This window comes from Balearica regulorum, chromosome 1, assembly GCF_011004875.1.
Source record: "Balearica regulorum gibbericeps isolate bBalReg1 chromosome 1, bBalReg1.pri, whole genome shotgun sequence".
Lineage (NCBI taxonomy): Eukaryota > Metazoa > Chordata > Aves > Gruiformes > Gruidae > Balearica > Balearica regulorum.
This window is the reverse complement of record NC_046184.1, coordinates 15,015,837-15,036,448: the sequence shown is the minus strand read 5'-3', so window position 1 is coordinate 15,036,448 and position 20,612 is coordinate 15,015,837. Positions and strand designations below refer to the sequence as shown.

At 36.2% G+C, this 20,612-nt stretch overlaps 1 protein-coding gene across 6 annotated transcripts in view; it reads right to left on the bottom strand.

Moving 5' to 3' along the window:
• KMT2E (lysine methyltransferase 2E (inactive)) overlaps positions 1-20,612 on the bottom strand; it is a 62,255-nt gene that overhangs the window by 30,752 nt on the left and 10,891 nt on the right. For all 6 annotated transcript variants that reach the window (XM_075738608.1, XM_075738315.1, XM_075738399.1 and 3 more), the window contains 5 exons: positions 13,560-13,744; positions 4,710-4,821; positions 4,135-4,364; positions 2,320-2,400; positions 1,200-1,258 (listed from right to left, as the gene is read on the bottom strand). In XM_075738608.1, the coding sequence (XP_075594723.1) occupies positions 1,200-1,258; positions 2,320-2,400; positions 4,135-4,364; positions 4,710-4,821; positions 13,560-13,630 (553 nt within the window). In that variant the 5' untranslated portion in view covers positions 13,631-13,744. The remainder of the gene's footprint in view (positions 1-1,199; positions 1,259-2,319; positions 2,401-4,134; positions 4,365-4,709; positions 4,822-13,559; positions 13,745-20,612) is intronic.

Below are 20,612 nucleotides of genomic sequence, written 5' to 3'. Positions count from 1 at the left end.
TAAATTAAAAAAAAATAATTGTATTATCTAGCAGGTCAACCAAAACTTTACATATTAAGTTTGGTTTTGTTAAAATGAAAACAGACAAAAAATGATTGTGGTGTTCTAAAGTCATTAATGTTTTTAAGAGACTTAAGGTAGCTTAGCACTGGACAGCAGGAAGTGTCAACTGCACCAAGAAGCACTGTTAAGCCACACACATTTCCAGGCCACATCACATATTTCAGAATTTTCTGAAGGCATATGAAGTAGGCATGGTACTACATGGTATTTTTCAGAGAAATCCTAACACACACTCTTGCACACACGCCAGTACTTCATGTTAAGTTTAGGAGGATGACTTCCTCCCAAATTATGACTTTTGTAACAGACCTTGAAAGTATCACCTGTCAATCAAGAAACCCACAACACATTTTGGTAATGGCTGGACAGAACTTCTGACAAGTTAGGCTGGCTGAGGTTTGCAATTCTATGAACAGTAGGAGAGCTAATTTCATTAACTATAGAGACTGAAATAGGTACTTGCACTACAAGCCTCATCTAGTTATCAAAGGCAAAAAAACCCACATCATGTAATTGTGTTACTTAAGTTTAGCAATTTTTTCTCATTGTCAAAAACATACCAATACACACACCCAAATCCACTCTCAAAACTATGTTAGATTACTTTAAATCTCAATTATGTAATTCTTAGAGACAGGAATATCGCCTGCAATGGAACAGTTTTAAGAGATTAGTATGAGGACATGAGTAGAATATACTATGAAGGAGAAAAATGACAAAGCTATGAAATTTTTTTTTCCAAAAAACCAAAGTAGACTTAGTAACCCTCTCTTATTGCAGAGGAAACCTGAACCTTCTTCCATCTTATCTTCAGTAGCTTACTCGAAGTAGTCTAGTTATTATAACAGCTACATTCATTACTATGAAACTTTAGCAATGTTCAGCCTGAATTATTCCACAATGGTAAGAAAAAAGGCACTGGTGAAAACCTTTAACAAAACACGTGGAACTGAACTACTCTGATATAGCATTATCTTAGTAATGATAAAGTCAAATAAAAGGTATTGATTTACCAAACCTTAAATGCTGAAGACTATCGAAACTGCAGGAACCACGTATACACTCTTAAGTCTATACAGTTGATATATACTTATTTTATAACCTTTACTAAGGAAAAATCTTTAAGCTTTGCTCACCTGACATATTTTCCCTTTTCCTTCGTTGCAACAGCACTGCCCTTTCTTTATCTAAATTCCTGAAATTAAAAAATAGATTTTATTCCATTCTTCACACTTACATATCAATACCTCCACGTATTAAAACAGACACTTACATAGTTACCATTTTCCATTGACTATTACAGAATAAACAGTAGACCAGCTGAATGTTTACATACTTAGAAAAAGGAGTTGTGCACTGTTGCATTCCATTTTAATGCAATGCACATACAAGTATCCAAATACCTTGAAAACATAACAAAACTTGATAGCTCAGAAGAAAGACTGACAGTTGGTCGACGGATTACAGATAAGCAGGCATTAAACCACTTTCCTGCAGATTCTTCAAAACAATTGTCACAATACAATACAAAACAACTATTCTACTTGGACAAGTTCCAAATTATTTCTCAAAAATAAAAGAATCATTTACTAGTAATTAAAATGTTCTGAAGACACGTCTTTTATTCATTTCTTAATTAAAAATCTGCAGCGTAAGTAACACGTAGCATTTTATGCTCTACATCACAGGACAACTATGATGACAGTCAGGTATAATCTACCTACCACACAGAACAAAATACCCTCCTTGTCATGTCATATGACTTCAAGTTGGGGGGGGGCGGGGCAGGGTGGTGTACAAATACTCATTCCAGAGCAACAAATCCTCCCAGTGAGCACTGAAACTTATTCGAATGGGGTCATAAAAGCAAAAGACACTAAGAAATACTAGTGGGACAGCTGATATGAAAAAACTGCTGTTAAGGGATCTCAACATATGACAAACATGAAACAAAATATGGAATGGATTGCCTACGTATTGGTCAGCCTGAGAAAGGAGCCAGGAATCACTGCTATTTCAAGAAGCGTTTCAAGGGTTTATCCCTGCTGCCTAGGGAGGTGAAACAATGACTACTGTGAACAAGGGAATGAAGACTGGTAAGATCACCTGCATCAGAAATGTAGCTCCTTTAACTAAAACTGTCAGGATTATGCCACATGGTCTCTGTTTTATCTGTTGAGTTGTTCCTGTACCTCCTCTTTTATATTCTCTACTCAATGTAGTCATTTACAGTTCAAAATCAACGAAACTACTCACCTTGGTTGACAACGTTCACACAGATATATGTCAGGAATATGCTGCCTGTCAATCCCCATGCAGTCAATGTGCTGCCAGACACTTAAAAAAAAAAAAAGTTTTTATTTTAAGCACAATTTTTAAAATTGTATGTATAATACACACATACACACACACACACACAGAGACAGAGTGAGTCAGGTTTTTTTCATCATGATCTTTACTCAGATTGAATACTGCCTAAAACTATATCTCAGTCACTGTCTTCGCCACCACTCTGCTAGCTGATTTTCTATTCCACTGATCACTGTAATTCCAATCTTGTGGCTGTCTCCCGGTGTCTCTCTGCTTCTTTAGACTCATTTTCCCTCTTGGAAATTTTTCTCTAACACTGGAAATAAAAAATGGTAAATTATCACAATAGAGAACAAGATAGATACAAAGACCCTCAGCAACAAGACTTATGCTTTACATAGTAACAGGAGTTTTGTTTTTCTACAAAAGGATTCCATTTCCTTTTATAAATATATACATTAATTTTATTTTTCTATATTAAAAATATATACAAATATATGTTTTTATTTACCTATGTATTTTGATAGAACATATATGTTTTTATATAAAAACTGTTGTGCAGCATGGAAGAGCATTAACTGCTTCCCACAGTCAGGGAAGAGAGGCTGCTTGCTAGACTGAAGGCTAACCTAAGACAGTAGTTAATGCTCATCCCCACACTGCTAGAAGGAACTGGGACACAGAAATCATCGTTATCTTCCCACTTGTGAAATTTGTCACAACTCTCTCCAAATCCTCACAGAGAATCTTTTCTTCAAAAGAAGCAGACTACCTAATTGGTGACTGCCTACAGCTCCACTGCTCAAAGAACATCTAAATACATTTCAAAATAAGGGAGAAGGTTATCAGAATCAAGGACTATCAAAAATTAACAAGCTTGTTATGTAACCAGAGAGAAGTTCAAATTAATGTTTTAATTAGCTGTAACAATAATTTTAGAAATACACAATGATCTAATAAATTCAGCAGCATTTTTTAAGCATAGTCAACGTAAAAATACAGGCTAATACAGAGGAAGTCCAGAAACATGAGATTTGTCTTCTCCTGTTAAGTACAGCAGGTCTAAAAATTTCTAAGCTTGTTTTTCCAAGTCCAAGTATTTAATAGCACCCACTCATTTTACTATGATCAAGTAGGTGCTTAAGCAGGAACAGAGACGTTTAAACATTTAACTCCAGCTTCTCCAGTAAGAATCCAGGTTACGTCTTTTCATAGTTATTAAAATTCTTAAAACCATGTCCTTTGAAAATTAAGAATTATTATCAGAAAGATCATACACAAAAAAACCCCCAGTATTTGAGAAGTTTCTTTCAGATTATTTTACATCCTGCAAGTTACTCGATTTACATATACATAATTTACCAAGATACTTTATTACTCAGTACATGCAGATTAAGAACCAATCCCTAGGTCTTTATTTCTATTTCACCATTCTAACAAATAACTTGGACAAAATACCGAAGACACATACTTTTTAGAGGGAAAAAAGATACACCCTTATTAAGCAACAATGCACAAGTAAATGCATGAACAAATTAATATGAGTAGTCAAAACCAACTGGAATAAAGTATAAAATACTCACTGGCCTTAGCCAACTACCTTGCCTATTAGAAAGCCACGCAACCTTCAAAGACTGTTCTGATGGAAGGAAATTTCCTATGACTCAACATAATTAAAACACTATTTACTTACACTTACTTTCAGTGTGACTTGAAGTTTTAAGCAATTTTTAGCTTTTAAATTAATTTAATATTCATTACCTGCATTTGTCACAACAGATCATATATCCATCATCATGTGTAAAGCCACAAATGCATCTGGTAATATCAGTTCCATAGCTTCCATCCTCTGACGTACTGATGGTAGTAGCACTGGAGGTTTCATCAAAGTTGGGAGTGGTAAATATGCCTACTTCATTCTTGCTTATAAGCACTGATGGAGGAGGAGAAGCTGGAGGCGTTGGAGGAGGCCGAGCACCATAGTTATGGTCCTACATTTTTGTGGAAAGAGAAGTTATAGCTCTTAAATGTTCATACACTGATGGTTATTTAAGCCAAAGTGTAAGAATTCACTTTGTAAACAATCTCGGAGACTTTTTAAGTAATAGTTTAAAATTTCGTTTCTGTCGTTGCTCATTCTTGTTTTTTGCCTTCTCAGCTATATTTCACATGTAAGTGCACTATATTCTGTATTCTGCTTCTAATCAACCATCTTTAGCCAACTTGCCCAACTCCCAGTAAGATATAAAAATGTAAGCATGAATCAGAGTTTTTCCAGTTAAAACCAGCAATTTTACATAATCTATTTTATACAGAACACTTAGCATGAAACTTACTGCATAGGGCAAACCAATGTAACTGTGTGAATGTGAGCTGCTGGTATACAACTGGTGCGGATAACTGTTCGATTTTTCAACTACCACAGGGCTAGCTTCTACAGATTCTGGTCTGCAAGGCAAAAGACAGAAGAAGAATAAATACAATTAATATGTATGTATAGGTACTTGTTGCACAACTTCTAAATAATTGCCTGCTGTTCCTGTTTAAAGGAGTATACAAAAAGGGGGGTGTGTGACAACAAACTCACACAGGCCCAACTGCCCCCTCACCCCAAGGAAAAAAAGGAAACCCAACCCTCTTTCATTTAAAATGAAGCTTCTAGAGTGGCAGAGAATTTATGCCTCCGTAGATTACAATTTTTTTTCTCAGAAAAGTGCACGCTTGATCACATGACATAAGCTGCAAATCTGGGACAGAAAAGTGTGTTACACACTTTGCCAGGGAGTCATCAGTCTGTATGCTCAAGTCTACAGAATTGTAACAGAAGCTGTAAAAAGGACTTTCAGCTTACTGATAACAAGAGAGAGAAGCAGTAATTCCGAGAGCTGCAAACCCATACCCATAGAGCCCTTCACTACCGCCAATCCTATTCGATTCTGCTATGCCATCTAGTGGCTGCATTACTGCACCACGCACAGCCATCCACGCCAAACAGTACTCAAGGCTGCAGACTACTGTTTCTACAGGCAGACATCCTAAGTAGGGCAAATCTATCTAAAAAAGGCAGTTTATCGATTATCTTTAAAAGATAAAAATCTGCGAAAGAAGGTTTTGTAGTGAAAGGCAGTACCTTCTTTAATAGACAAACTATGGTTTATATGCACCAAACCACAACATGAAAGACAAGATAAAGGAATATTAAAATAGGAGGTCCTTTTGAGCACAAGAAACTACACCTTCATTACCTTTCCTCAGCTGAATATATATATATTCACATGTGCATGCAAGCGTGCATATATATATATACACACACACACCCTCCACGACTGAGATACTTTAGTCAGTAACTCATAGTTTCTCATTGCACCATGTGATTCAACCACACCAGGACAAACTTCAAATGAATCCAGTGTTAACTAAAGTTGGTTTTGGGGGTTTTGGGTTGGGGCTTTTTTGTTTGTTGGGTTTTTTTTGTACATTGAAAGGCAGGGCAAAATATCAGTATCTAAAACTGAAGTGGCTTTTGACTCGCATCACAAATCCAGTCTGATTCATTTTTCGAATTTATTTTTATTATGCATGAAGTCTATTTCCCATCACAAAAATCTTAAAAATTCCCTGAACTGATTTTTTAAATAAAGTTGGTATTTCAATCTTAAGTTGAAATAGATATCAGTGTTTTTTCTTAAATATTAAGGTATTAAATATAGGTTTTTTGTTATGCCATGAAGTGACACTAATTTAATTTAAAAGAACACCAGCAACTTATATTTGTTGGTAACATTTTTTGTAAGAACATAATTAATCATTAGCTTTCTGAAAACAATATACAGTATTCTCACATCTACCTGAAAGTGTCCTACTAACATTCTTTGTTTTCCCCATGTGAGGTTAATACATGATAAAATTGTTTAAAAAGAAACACTAGTTAAAAACATTACTGGGTGAAGACTTTAGTTTCTAGAGTCCAAAGAAAAAACATCTTTTTTAAAACATTAATGTCTCTAACAATCACCAGCTGCCTTTTTTTAGACAGTGAGCAAACATGAGTGCACAAATCATATGAAGTACTAACATTAGAAATACAGCTTTTGACTAGCATGAGACAAAAACCACCTCTGATGACACCTTCATCACCTCATAAATGCAGGAAAAAAATCCTAATTTACTTACACCACTTCTCAACTCAAAAATATTTTTATTCAGTTTGTTTCAATTATCTGCTAGAAGCAGCTCAGAATTTGCCAGGTTCATCAAACCCATGACTATGAAGAAAACCCCCCAAAAAACACTCAAAAAAGCCCACCACAAACAAACAGACAAAAGCTGGAGAAGCTGTGCCTTTCCAACAGATTTGGCTTTACCTATTTCTCAACATAATGCATTGCTGCACTAATCATACACCATTAATGTCATCGAGTTAATCCTTCTAACAATCTAGCCAATCAAAACGCCAATGAGGTGTTGACTATCCATCCATCATGGCTAGGACAGAAATTAACTTATCTTTCTCCAGTTCAAGAGGGTCTTGACCACCGTATTGCTTCTACTAGTATTCTTCAACATTTATTGAACAGGAAAAGCAGCAGCACAGTTACTCTCATGCACTACGTGTTTCAATGCTCAACCTAGGTCTTGTTTGCTTCAGTATGTGGAAAACACTCAGTTTTCAGAGCAGGAAAGCTTACTGACACAGGACAGAGGAGGAATTCAGGTGCAATTCATGTTTCAGCAATGCCACAATTAATTTAGCAGAGTTTTCCTCATTAAAAATAAGTATTACCATGACCTAAATACCCACTACTTCATCATGGGAGCATTCAATGGAAGATACCAGAATGGAAATGTCCTAAAAAGAGATGACTATTTCATCAACTGACTATAAAAATCAAAAAGTTATTCTAAATCTCTTGCAAAATACGAGGCAAGACAATATACCCTACTCCCTAGATCTATTTCTACCTGCTCTAGCAATTTATAAACCACATTAAGAGAACCAAGTTTACTATTTAGAGGCAAAACAGTTATGGGAAGCAAATGCATTAAGCTTCCAAAACCAAAATAGGGCAAATGCATTTATCCCCAACTATTTTAATACTCATAAACCAGATTCAGATCACAGGGTTAAAAAGGAAAAAGCACAACTTTACTTGAGCAAGGAAAATCAGAAAAAGGCTGAGAGAAAATTAGGTGTGACACAAAGGCAATTAAATTTTTGTATTAAAAAAGTTTTAACATAAATACAAAACCAGAGCAGAATCAGCTTTCAGCAAAGCTTTTTTCAAATGCTTATCCACGGGGGCCACAGATACTTCCTTAAATTATAACAGATGCTCACCAGACCTTTGAATGTAACCGTTACTGTTCCGTTTATCCACTCAAATGCTAGATGGGAGTGGGGAGCAGTGTGGAAAAGACTAAGAAATATGGGAAGGTAGAGTATTCACTGATGTTAATCATTGTGGGTTTCTTTACAGTCAACAGAAAAGCGTCATTCATCTCATAAGCAGTACAGAACGTGTATCATTTCTCCACAGAACTACAGACAACTTTGTAACTTTGGCAGACAGGTCAGACAACACTTTAATACGTCCTTCACCAAATTCCTTGTTACCCCTCTTCTGGCCACTATATGCATGACCCTGACCTTAAACAGAAAACACACCCTCTATAGTGTCATTTGTCCAAAGGTCAAGGCCGCCTTCTCAAATAAGCATCTCAGAATTGGGAGGTTTCTGAAGGAACGCCTCTTGGTAAAATATTTACTTGTACAGCCAATTAAAACATGATATACCACAATTTTATTTTTTTTTTGCTTAAGTAGCAAAGCACTAACCACTGTATAGACACACTGTATAGGTGTAGACACCTCCCCTAATCCCACCATTGGCATTCTTATGGGCATCCCCAAAAAGAAAGTCCTCAGGAAGAAAAAGTGTAAGCATTCAGATCTGAAAGAATACTATGAGGTTTTCCTTGCTTGTATTTTGTAACACAGGCCAGCTCTGTAACAGATTGAGGTAATAAGCTTGTCAGTCTTCTGAGCACACCACATTTTTCAGCTTCACCTCAAACACCTGGACCCTTAGTGTCTAAAGGGAGATATATATGGTATTTTCAGTTTTCATCAAAACTGAAATGTTTGTAATACAATATAGTAATCTGAAGTTAGATCAAAATCCTAATATTATGACCTAAAATAAACAAGTATTACTATGAGAAACTGACCATGACAATTTGCTAAAATGTGATATATATTTGCTAAGTGTTGTGGTTAGCAATTCACAGAGAACAAAAGAAAAAGCACCACAAAAAAAAAAAGCGCTTTCCCCATGCTCTTGGTCTGCAATGACTGAAGACATTCCTGTAACTTGAAAACAGGAACATAGCATTTTCTCAAACGAATAACAAAAGCAAAGGTACCCATATTTTTACAAACCCCTCAAATAATTTTCACTCTGCAATTGAAACAACTCTCATGCTCTGGGTCATTTGCTACTGTTCATATTTCAAAGTACAATGCTAACAAAATACTCTGCATGTTGCCAGCAGATGGCATTAGTGAGAAATAAGCAACACGAGATCAGACAGTTTACAAAAACTGAGTCCCTACAAGCTTATAGTTAACCTTTATTAAAGGAATCAACTATCAATCATCCTAAGCAATAGTCAGTTGTTCTCTAAAAAGTCCTGTCTCCCTCACCCCATTCCTTTTAAATACTGTTTTGTTTCTGATCATGTAATAATAGTAAAAGGAGGGATCCGTTTTTTTACTAATACCCAAAATACAATCAGTACAATTTGGGGCCATCAACAACTTCTATAAAAATGTAGGTATTCAAATGGAAAATAAAATCGCACTAAAACTAAAATTTTCAAAGGCAGGTGAGTATCCAAGCTTTAGGCTATGAAAACTTAGCAAACAGTATTCCTGAAGACATTTGTCAAAACCCCAAATAAAACCTCTTGCTTCCAAGCTAGCTTCAGCAGCATCAACCTGTCATAGGCCAGTTTGACAGGTCTCATTCTCAAGGGGTTCAGGTTTGTTTTCCCTTTGCACCAGCACAGCTCAGCAGTATCTGGCTGAAGGTCAGCTCAGATAAAGGAATGTAATATATTTTGTATGAAAAGCAGTATTTTCTATTTCCAGACACTTCATCTAACCAAACACATCTGATGGGCTTCACTACCTAGACAACAGAGAGTTGAGCACTATCTTCTCTACCACAAAGTGGGTTCTGCTACCTAACCATCTTGTAGCAGGCCCTACAAGTATAGGCTGGCCCGATACCATCTGTAGGAACTGACAAGCTTCCCATTGTCCTAAAATACTTTAAAAATTTTTTTTTAAAAAAATCCCTGTTTCAACAACAGTAAATGAAAACGTACCCTCCTGTTATTTAAGACTACAACAATGTTCATTGTCTTTTCTCCTGGATATTGAACTCAATACAATGATCCATATACTGTGCATTATACAGGCCTTCTCTCTAAAACACATATACAGATATTAAAAACAGGAGAGCAGAACCATCAATGGCATTTCCCATGCATAGCTCATACTCATGCTCTAAGTTAGACTAACACTCTCAAGTCAGCAACCACATTTTGAACCTTCCAAAATGGCTGGCTCTGCTCACTATTACAAGGTCTTTAATGGTAAGAAGTCACACATTCATCTTCAGTAAGCCTTTTACAAATAAAATCCCAATCCCAAGCACGACTATAGGCTGGGCAAGGAATGGATTGAAAGCAGCCCCAAGGAGAAGGACTTGGGGGTATTGATTGATGAGAAACTCAACATGAGCTGGCAGTGTGCGCTTGCAGCCCAGAAAGCCAACCGTGTCCTGGGCTGCATCAAAAGAGGCGTGACCAGCAGGTTGAGGGAGGTGATCCTGCCCCTCTACTCTGCTCTCCTGAGACCCCACCTGGAGTACTGCATCCAGCTCTGGGGGCCCCAGTACAGGACAGACATGGAGCTGTTGGAGCGAGTCCAGAGGAGGGCCATGAAGATGATCAGAGGGCTGGAGCACCTCTCCTGTGAGGACAGGCTGAGAGAGTTGGGATTGTTCAGCCTGGAGAAAAGAAGGTTCCAGGGAGATCTAATTGCGGCTTACCAGTATCTGAAGGGGGCCTGCAGGAAAGATGGTGAGGGACTGTTTATGAGGGAGTGTAGTGACAGGACAAGGGGTAATGGGTTTAAGCTGAAGGAGGGTCGATTTAGATTAGAAAGAAATTCTTCCCTGTGAGGGTGGTGAGGCACTGGAACAGGTTGCCCAGAGAGGCTGTGGATGCCCCCTCCCTGGAAGTGTTTAAGACCAGGCTGGATGAGGCTTTGGGCAACGTGATCTAGTGGAGGGTGTCCCTGCCCGCAGCAGGGGGGTTGAAACTAGATGATCTTTAAGGTCCCTCCCAACCCAAACCATTCTATGATAAAAAAAAAATATATATATATGTTCTGACACTATGACACTACAAAGATGAATCCACCACTGGAAAGCTCACTTAGGTACAAGTAACATAAAAGACAGACTATTTCACCTAATTTTTAAGATGGTGAAACCTTTTAATAAGAGCTGTTCTCCACATCGCTATTTGCTACAATTATTAAAATAATACATGAAACTGTGTATTCACATAAACTATCCACTTTATTAACAGGCTTATCCTTTACTTTAAAGCACAAGGAAAAACACCTCAGCATTGAAAGACTGCACTAAGCTAAAAGTTTTTTCCTGGGCTCCTTCCATATAAACAGGTTTGCCATTCCCCCATTCTTGTGTTTGCTCATGCTTCAACAACTGATGAAGCAATATCAGACCTGTCAGTCACAATGAAGAAATTCCAACTCCTCCCTCTTGGGAAAACCCCAGAACTTGCTCATAGACAACCTACGATTGCTATCAAGATAATTTATATCCAACATGCTACTTTCTAGAAGAAAACGTACAAACAGCACGTAAATCACATAGATGGTGATAGAAAAGTTTTACAACTGTATAAGCTGGTAGATTAGGGACACACCTTTGTGTCATACTTCCTTAGACAGTGACATGGCTTTTAAATCAGCGTAAGCCAATCATGCAACTACACTTCTTTCAGTGTAAGTATGGCAGAGATGACATGAATTAATCTAATTGGTACCAGCCACTTAGGAACTGCTTTTCTTCAGATGTTAACTGGGTCACCATGCCACAGTATCAAGCAAATAACACACTGTGAACTCTATCTTGTTTATACTGACGAGTCTATTTATTTATTTGAATTTCAGCATGGCATGCTGTGTCTGCAAGGAATGTCAGCAACCTCAGGAATCATGACCTTCTCTAAACACAAAAAAACACAGGAAAAGATAATAAAGAGAGCTGTGAACAGGTCACTCAAGTTAAAAAATTTCTTGCACCAAGGAAACTGGTGTTCATGATATGAGAGATCAACAAAACAACTTAAAAGAATTCAATGTAACAAAAAGTGTCAAATTGCAAATTCTTAGTTTTCTTCTGATAAATGGCACAAGTTAGAATAGCCTCATATATAACTGAAAGCACAGGAGAGAAACATGCCCTTAAAAAGCCATTCAAGAGTGCTGCTCACAGTGTGTAACATGTCTTTCAAAGTTTGGAAAGAAAGCCCTTTGCTTCTTAAACAGAATAATATTACTTAGCACATGCTCTCAGTGGTTGTGAGTAATTTAAATTCATGTTAGTTATTCAATGTACCTGTTAAATGAAGGACCACTTTATGAAGTTTATTTTTGACTTATGAAAGATTTCAAGCATGTATGTAAAGTAAGTCTAATCCATTGTTTCAGTATCTAAAACAAGCAAATGTATTTTTGTGGTAACCAAAGACTTTAAGAGTCTTTAACACTGCTATAGAAAGGCTCAGAGGAAGGCAAAGAGTAAGAGCATCTCAGGTGGTTAAAAACAAAACCCAATTTAATATAAATGATGAATTTAACATTTTTTGTTAGATCTAAGAAATGAACTAGGGTTGTCGTGTCCCGTCCGCCCCCCCCCCCCCCCCCCCCCCGCTATGTATATCCAAGGAAATATACAAGATTCATTGTGGCTTACAAAAACTCTCTTGACCTTTAACATCACCTTTAGTATTGACACCCATCTTTTCCTCAAAAACTCACCTGTTGTATTCTGTGGCAAAAGCAACACAGAAAACAGAAAGAAAAAAAAAATCCAAGTACTATTCTGAAATATACAGAGCTCAATGGGATCATGTACCTATGTACACTGGTAAAAGTTGTAACACCACCTTGGTCTTTTACCTCTCAAAGAGCCAAGTTGTCCAAAACACTATTTCTCCTCTCAGAACATTAGACAGCCAGGTTGACAGTATACACACGGAAAGATGTTTGACAGGAAAAACCTCCAGCTGGAGATCAACAATACCTAAAGTCTAGCCTATCAATACTCTACAGATTCAGATGCCACAACAGAAAAAACCCACAAAAAACCAAAAACACACACACCCCCCCCAAAACACACAAAACCCCCCACAACACACAAAACCCCCCACCAAACCAACAAAAAACCCTGAAACACCCCACCCCTCCCCCTCAGGAAAAAACACACAACACAACCCACAACCCAACCAACCAAAACCACACAAAACCCAGGAATTCACTATGCTTATTTCATGCAAAGGAGGAGTTTCTTGAAATCAGGAAATAACTGAAATGAATGATTAACAAGTGAATTTCTACTAGCTTTTAAATATAAAATAACTTTGTGAAGACATGGTATTAGACAATTAAGCTAGGCCTTCAACTTTCAGAAATAAAGGCACCCTTGTCTAATTACTACCATTTTCCTGCAATTTCCCACACCAAATGAATTTACCTATCTAACCTGGGAAACCAAAAATATTTGAAGCAAACTGCAATGGTATAATAAAATATTTTAAGCATGAAAAGCAAACCAGGCAGCATCTGTATTTCTCAGTCTGATCAGCAAGAAAAATACGCATCCACAGAACAGTTTAGTATCTCCTTTGCTCTCCCTAAAGAAACCGACTTAAGAATAAAGTGACAGTTATTAATTTAAGTAATTAACAATTCACTAAAACTAAGGAGACTCCTATGTCCTCTCCAACTATATTAAAAAAAATACTCACTAGAGAAAAAAATTTAAAAAGATAAGAGAACTTACATATCACGTTCACATACTTACTCTGAGCCTGCAGCCATTTCCAAATAAGAAGTATCTGCTGTGTCAACCCCCAACGGGATCACTATGCTCATGACGTTCGTTTCTGATAAATTCGATTACTACGGAGTCCTATGCATTGGTATCCAAAACACTGGGGCATGCCAGCCACAGTGCTCATTGCAAACATCTAAGTGCATCCACAAACCCTGTTAAAACAAACAAACAAACAAAACCCAGGAGACTGAGTCAGTTCATTTTAAAACTAGGCAATTTTACTATTAAGGAAAAACATCACTTTTATCTGTCACAATGATTTATTTTTATTTTACACAAGCAAAAGGAAAACATTCAATCTTCTTTAATAGTTGTTAACTTCAAATACACTTATTTTAAGAGTGTGATGATCTTAAGGCCTGAACTTAAAAATATTAGAAACTGACAGAAATATTATCATTTCAATTGGTGATTAAAAACAACATTCCTCACATTCACCGAGGTGACAAAGATTCACTTTATGGCAGACTTACTGAATATCATGTATGTTTGCTTACCGCTCTATAATGTCAGAGCCCAGTTGTTGTAACTTTCAATAGAAACCTCGTTACAGAATTTTTCAAGTATTTGTTAGAGAGCACTGTTAACTTTTTCACTTTAAAAAAAAAAAAAACAATTTTCAATGTCCACAATACAAACTAAGGATCTCAAAAGAAACAATGCTGTAACTTCCATTCTGTATTTTTTTAAATCAAAAATCATTCTAATGATTCACAATAAGGATATGAAACAATTTCTATCTCATTTTAATAGATCACTATTAGAAGATACTATACTCACAGGGTACCACTTTTAGAAGTGTTTTTTTTTTTTAACTAGCAAGCTAAAAAGAATCAGTAGTAGTATTTTTAACCATAGACCAAAGCAACAATCTTCTTGACTAGCACAAGCCAATTCAACAATCCCACCTATATGCCAGGTATTATTAGTTTCCCACTCCTACTGAGTAGGGCAGAACACCCAATCAAGTATAGGAGAGGAAACATACATAGTTCCTCAGCTGTCTCCATTCACAGATTAGTAAACTAATGCATTTAGCCTAATACAAAGTTTTCCACAACTGACTAGGTAATTAAAGCAAAGTACTCTCATCTTCAATACCTGCATAGTGAATAATTAATTGCAAACTCCTTCCAAAATGTCAAAATTGCAAGAACACAGACCACTTCGCAATGATGCACAAACCAGTGCCTAATAAATACACTCCCTCCATCTAACAAAGTGTAGTATCTCAGTTTAAGTCTACAGAAGCTCAACAGTTTTGAGATCAAGCTATTTTAACACTCATCCTTACCAAGAAAAAAACTTAACAAGCTTCCAGTGAAAAACACGGTACTTATGAAAAGGACTTTAGAAAAGCACTGTGGATTTAAATCCAAATTTGCTCCTTTTATTGATAGAGTCGTTATCTTCAGGATGATGATGTGGCATGTACAGGGCATCTCTAAGGTATGAGCTGGCACCAAGTCTTCATCTAACTTCTTAAATTTTTATCTCACTATTGAAGTCTGGCAATTAACATCAAACATCTCAGCACGCTCTTAAGTGCCTAAAACTTCTACAGTTCATTCTTCCCCTACATAGCACAAGTTGTTTTTTTGTCCCATTGCATGAGACACCAAATACAATGAACTGGAAAGCAATCAGGCCAACTAGCTGCTGGGGTATCGTGCTTTCCTCATTTAAACACTGAGCATTTTCTTATCAAATACCACAAATGTCAAACTATATCACTACCTATGCATACAATTAAGGAAACAACATACTATTTTCAAGAATAAGCAGCAAGAAGAACCTGTTAAACCAAAACTAGGTATAGAATATTTTTAGTAGCAGGCATAAAAGAAACCCCAAATCCCTCTTACAGTTTAAGTGAGCACTCATTCTGCCACCATAGTTTACTCCACTCATAGGGTAGAACCTTGAATGGCCTCATCTATAACTTGAAGGAAACATCAGCTTACCATTTAGTTCTCTTCTTCCAAAAAAGTAAAAAAAAATAAAAAAAATCTATTAATTCCTACCCAATAATTGAAAGGAAACCAATTATTTTTTAGTCCAGGTAAATCGGCTATCACAAATCAAGGGTTGCTCCGCTACCAACCGCAGTTTCACCTATGCTAAGATATCATTAGCATCATAGAGATTTCATTTTATGCTTGTTGTTAGATAATTCTAAAAAACAGTTTTAGTGTGTTTCAAAGTATGTCTAAAACACATACTGGACGCCTGGGATCAAGATCCCCACTTAGACGTTTCTTGCGCTTAAAATTGCTTTTGGTGGTAGTGTGTTTTTTCTTAATTGAGTTTTCTTTAAACACTTGTGACCAGGTAGCATAACAACTGGAAATTAATGTAGGTAAAAATGCCTGGGAGACTGATGAAAGTGAAGAACCTGCCTTAGCTGCCTCATGGGCTGTGATATCTGCAAACTTACATAAAACAACTGAGGTTACCCAATCATTATATATTTAAGCAACCTTCATTGTCAACACAGAAAGATGTGGTTACCAAATTTGAGAATCAAGTGAAATTTGCGTTGTTTTTTTAAAGTAATGCAAAAAAAGAAGAGCGTGCTATGTATATGTTTTTAGAGCTATGTATATAGAGAAAATTAACTGCTAATGCATAACCCAATTAATGCCATCATCTGTGACCTAGCAAGCAAATGCATCACCACTCTTGTAAGAAAAAAAAAAGGGGGGGGGGGGGGGAAGACACACAACAGAACCAACATAAACTTTTTACTCTACTGCAAGCTACTGAAATACATCTTTAAGCCTTAATCAGAATTCACTCAAAAATTCTAATTCTAATCTACACTGAATAAAATCAGAGACTTGAGGAACTCAAATTTATTTTGCCAAACAGCATTAAACAGAAGTTGTTTAATCTAAAAGGAAGCAGAACATGATTGTAATACTACCTCATTTTTTACCACCTTCAGATTTTAGGTCTTCACCACACACAGGCACAAAACCCTCCAATGCCTTTCCTCTGCCTGTAATAGCTAGGTATGGAAGAATGGAGGCAGTCACCGGCTTGCAATAGACCAGTTAATTCAAACAAACATAGCTCATTATTTATGAGTAGCCATCCTCAACAAAATCCCGTAATGGAGGTGGGGGGAGACCCAGGATAAATTCAGTACATTATGCCCACTTATTAACAGAACTGTGACCTTATAGGTCATCCAACCTACATGACACCACAGTGATGTCAGACTTGGGATGAAGGAAAGTATTTTCTGTCACGTCAGATCCAGAAGTATTGTCATGACACACTAAAATATTCCCATTATTTTTATTGGCTTATACTACAAAAATTGGAAGTTCACAACAAAAAATATAACCACTGGGGAACTTTCTTCCTTACCCATCTTAAAAGTGATTGCTTATTCTTTGAAGCAAAATATTTTAGATGAGTCAAAAAATACTATCTGCTATCATAATACCGTACTTTCCAATTTCTGCAAGTATCCGTCTATTTCAAGTCATTATTCTTTCAGAACTTTGACAATCTGTCACCCATGGCCTCCTAAGAAACTGTTTTCATAGGTGTGTTTCATTTAAATAATTTGCCAGGAGGAGTGGAAAAGAAGGGTCCTAGAAAAGAAGTCTTCCTACAATCTAAGCAGATGATACACAACTTACTGTTTAAGAAAGCCTTCCTTCAAGCAGTACACAAATTCTAAAGTTAGAGAGACCACACTGGTTTGTCCAGTTAATTTCAGGGTCATATAGTTAAAAAGCACTATATAAAAATCAGTGGTCCAAAGTCCAATGATCAGCTCTTTATTCAGCAAAGTAGTTCATCTACCATGCCTTAATCTCAAGAGTAGAGGAACTCCAATTTTGTTAGGGCCCACTCTATTCTTTTAGTGATAAAACACTGTAAGCTTTGAAAGAATTTTGGCAATTTATTAATCAGATTTTCTTCATTATCACCCTACCAGCATTGCTTTATTATATAAAAACACATTCCGGGGGGGGGGGCAGGGGGGGAAAAATTGCTTTTATTTAATTGCAGTTAAAAGGTTTATCTTGCCCTAATAATATGATTTTCATCTTAAAAAAAAAAAAGTTCAATCTGGTTAAAACATTTATCTTGTGCAAGATCTCCTGCAAGAAACTTATCGCACTTCACCAATCAGTACCATTGGTTTACATTTTCCATGGCAGTTCTTTTTCTCTGTAGAGAATACACAGGAGCTTTTTGACTTAATAGCCATATCAAGTTTAAAATATTTGAAGCCTCACCATACTTCTCATAACTTTATCATACCAGAAGCATTTTTTTAAATGGTTTGTGCTCTAACAAGAGGTATACAAGCACAATACATTCCAAATTATTCATCTGTGTAGCTTTGTACAGAGAACATCATTTATGCATTAAACAACAGAAAATAACTTACATATTATCCCTGAGGTATTCCACTTACACATTATTCTGTGGTCTAATGAAGACCGTATTTCCTTTCTGCCATATCCTTCTAAGACCAATTGTGTGACAGCAGAAGAAAAAACATAACTTTTTCATTGGTACACCCAGGAGGAAAAAAACCCAACCCAACACCAAATACAGAGGGCTTAGCTCTTGAATCAGAAGGTAAATGGGTAATCTCCTGAAATTACATCAGTATTTTTGAACCTAATCCTACAGGGTATAAACATTCAAAATGAAAGCCAGTTGCTATGATCAGATGTTGGCAGAAAAGAACTCCAGGCCTACTTCATCAGTATGCCTTTTTTCTCCTCCTTCCACTTGCTTCTTGTAGGACCACCAAAAGCTATATAGAACAGTTTCAGGAAACAAGCAGAGGACAGATCACCTAGACAGAAAGTACACTTGAAAATAAGAACTTGAAGTCTAGCCAAACTGTCCAGATGACTCCAACAAGGTTTCATAATCCCAGCTATCAATCAGCCTCTAAAGTGTCAAGAGTCCACACAAATTCTTCCACGGCATTTTCCATGTAAGTTTCTCTTTGGTTTTGTTGTTGGGTTTTTTCCTCCCCTAAGGAGGTAGGAAAAGGTTTTTTTTAAAAAAACATTTAACTACTTTTACTTGCATTTTCTTTTGTAGATTCAGAAACTGAGTTCCTAGTACTTCTATTCAAATAAAAAGTAACAACATAAATCTGATCAGAGAACTTACCTTTATTTTTATTAATTATGAAGTATATTTTTCAAGCCAGAAGAAACAAAACAGTACTAGCTGTACTGGGAAAGGTAAAACTCACATGGTTATATGTTACACTGGTAAGTCACCTCTGCAAGACATTTCACCTTTTTTAAGGAGGGAGAGGGAAGAGGAAATAGGACTAAGAAGCCTGCTAGAAGCTATGCTGTATGTGTAAGAATACTAAAGCTCTCATTTGGGTGCACAGATACAAAACTTTTCATAAAAATCAAAGATAAGAGCTGGTGGCAGCATTTTAACATTAAGGCAACATTTTTGCCTTAATGTTAAAAAAATCCTGAAGAGAAATTAATATATCAGGATAGTATCATACAAGGTGGGGGGTTTTTTTGTATGTTTAGGATGAGGGTGGGTGCGTTAATCTACGTTTACCCCTAACAGGACAAAAACCAAAGAAGGAAAAAAAAATAATGAAATCTGTTTTAACTGTTCTTCTTAGTACATCTGACAGCTTTTTACACAGACAATGTCATTGTTCCTTGTCTTTCCTTCCCAATAAATCAATTTCCAGATTCTGTTGTCATGTGATAGATACTAAAGACAAAAAGCATTTAAAAGTTAGGGAAAAAAATACCCTATAAAAGTGAAGAATATAATTCAAAGCAAGATGCAATACAACATTTATTTTCTAATTTATAAAGGGACCAGTGAAATCATGAATTAAGCTTATGATTATTTCTTAGCTCAAATCTGAGGATTTTCCACATACACAAAACACTATACTAATTTTAGTAAGTTGATTGCTAAATGAGTTCAAGTTTCTCACATCAGTAGGCATTACAAAAATATTGAATCTTTTTGTTCCTGTTTTTTATGACTTCAATATACACCTGAAGGTCTTCAATTATTTTTTCTAGCAATTGCCTCTATCAGTCACCACCTACCAACAATTACAAGATTAAAAAAAAAAAAAAAAAAAAAAGAGTAGTCACACAGTTTAGATGTTTCAAGACTCAGGGATTTCATCACAGAATGCCTCTGCAGAGAGAATTACCAGGGCCTCCCTAAACGCAGAGCAGAAATTTAAGGGAGAAAAATCTAATTATAATTAGATTAGCATATAATTAGGCTGAGTACTTCATGAGAGGAAACAGTGCTAGTTTAAGATAAATAATTAAATTTATACTGATGCATGCAACTTTACCTCAAAGTCCTTAACTAATGTCACTGCAGAAAGATTAATATACTAATCAAATTACCATCACTGTACTGTGTCTGCTCTGCATCTTCACAAGGTCTATATACAAAATATACATTAACTAGAAGGAAAAAAAAAATCAAAACCTTCTAACCTACCTACATATGCCAACTATCTTTCCTTAAAAGCAAAATGATATAACTTTAAATACATGTTACAAAATATGTAAAAGGTGAAAGTGATAATTTACCTGTATTTAGTAAATTGAATAACTGAAACATCTGAGAATAATTATCATCCTGAACATCTGAAAAGTTACAGCCTGTGTTTCCAAACTTACAGAGAAACAGGCAGTTTGTGTTTAAGCAGATCTTATTTCTCCTGAGCACAAGTACAGAAGAGGCGTTCTCCTGCTGAGCTAAGAGTACTGGTAAACCCATTGCCTCATACCCTTTAAATACAGGCAAAAAAATTAGTAACATTTCCTGGGGCAGTATTTAAGTATCAGAATACACACAGTATCCAGAAAGATTCATTTTTAAGGAATGTGTACTAATTTAAGGGAATTAATTTGAAGCTTACTGGTATAAACAGATGAAATTGCTGAAACAGAGTGATCTGTACAATCAAATTTTCACTTGTGCATGGACCAAGGAAGAGGAGGAAGGCTAGAGTTATCA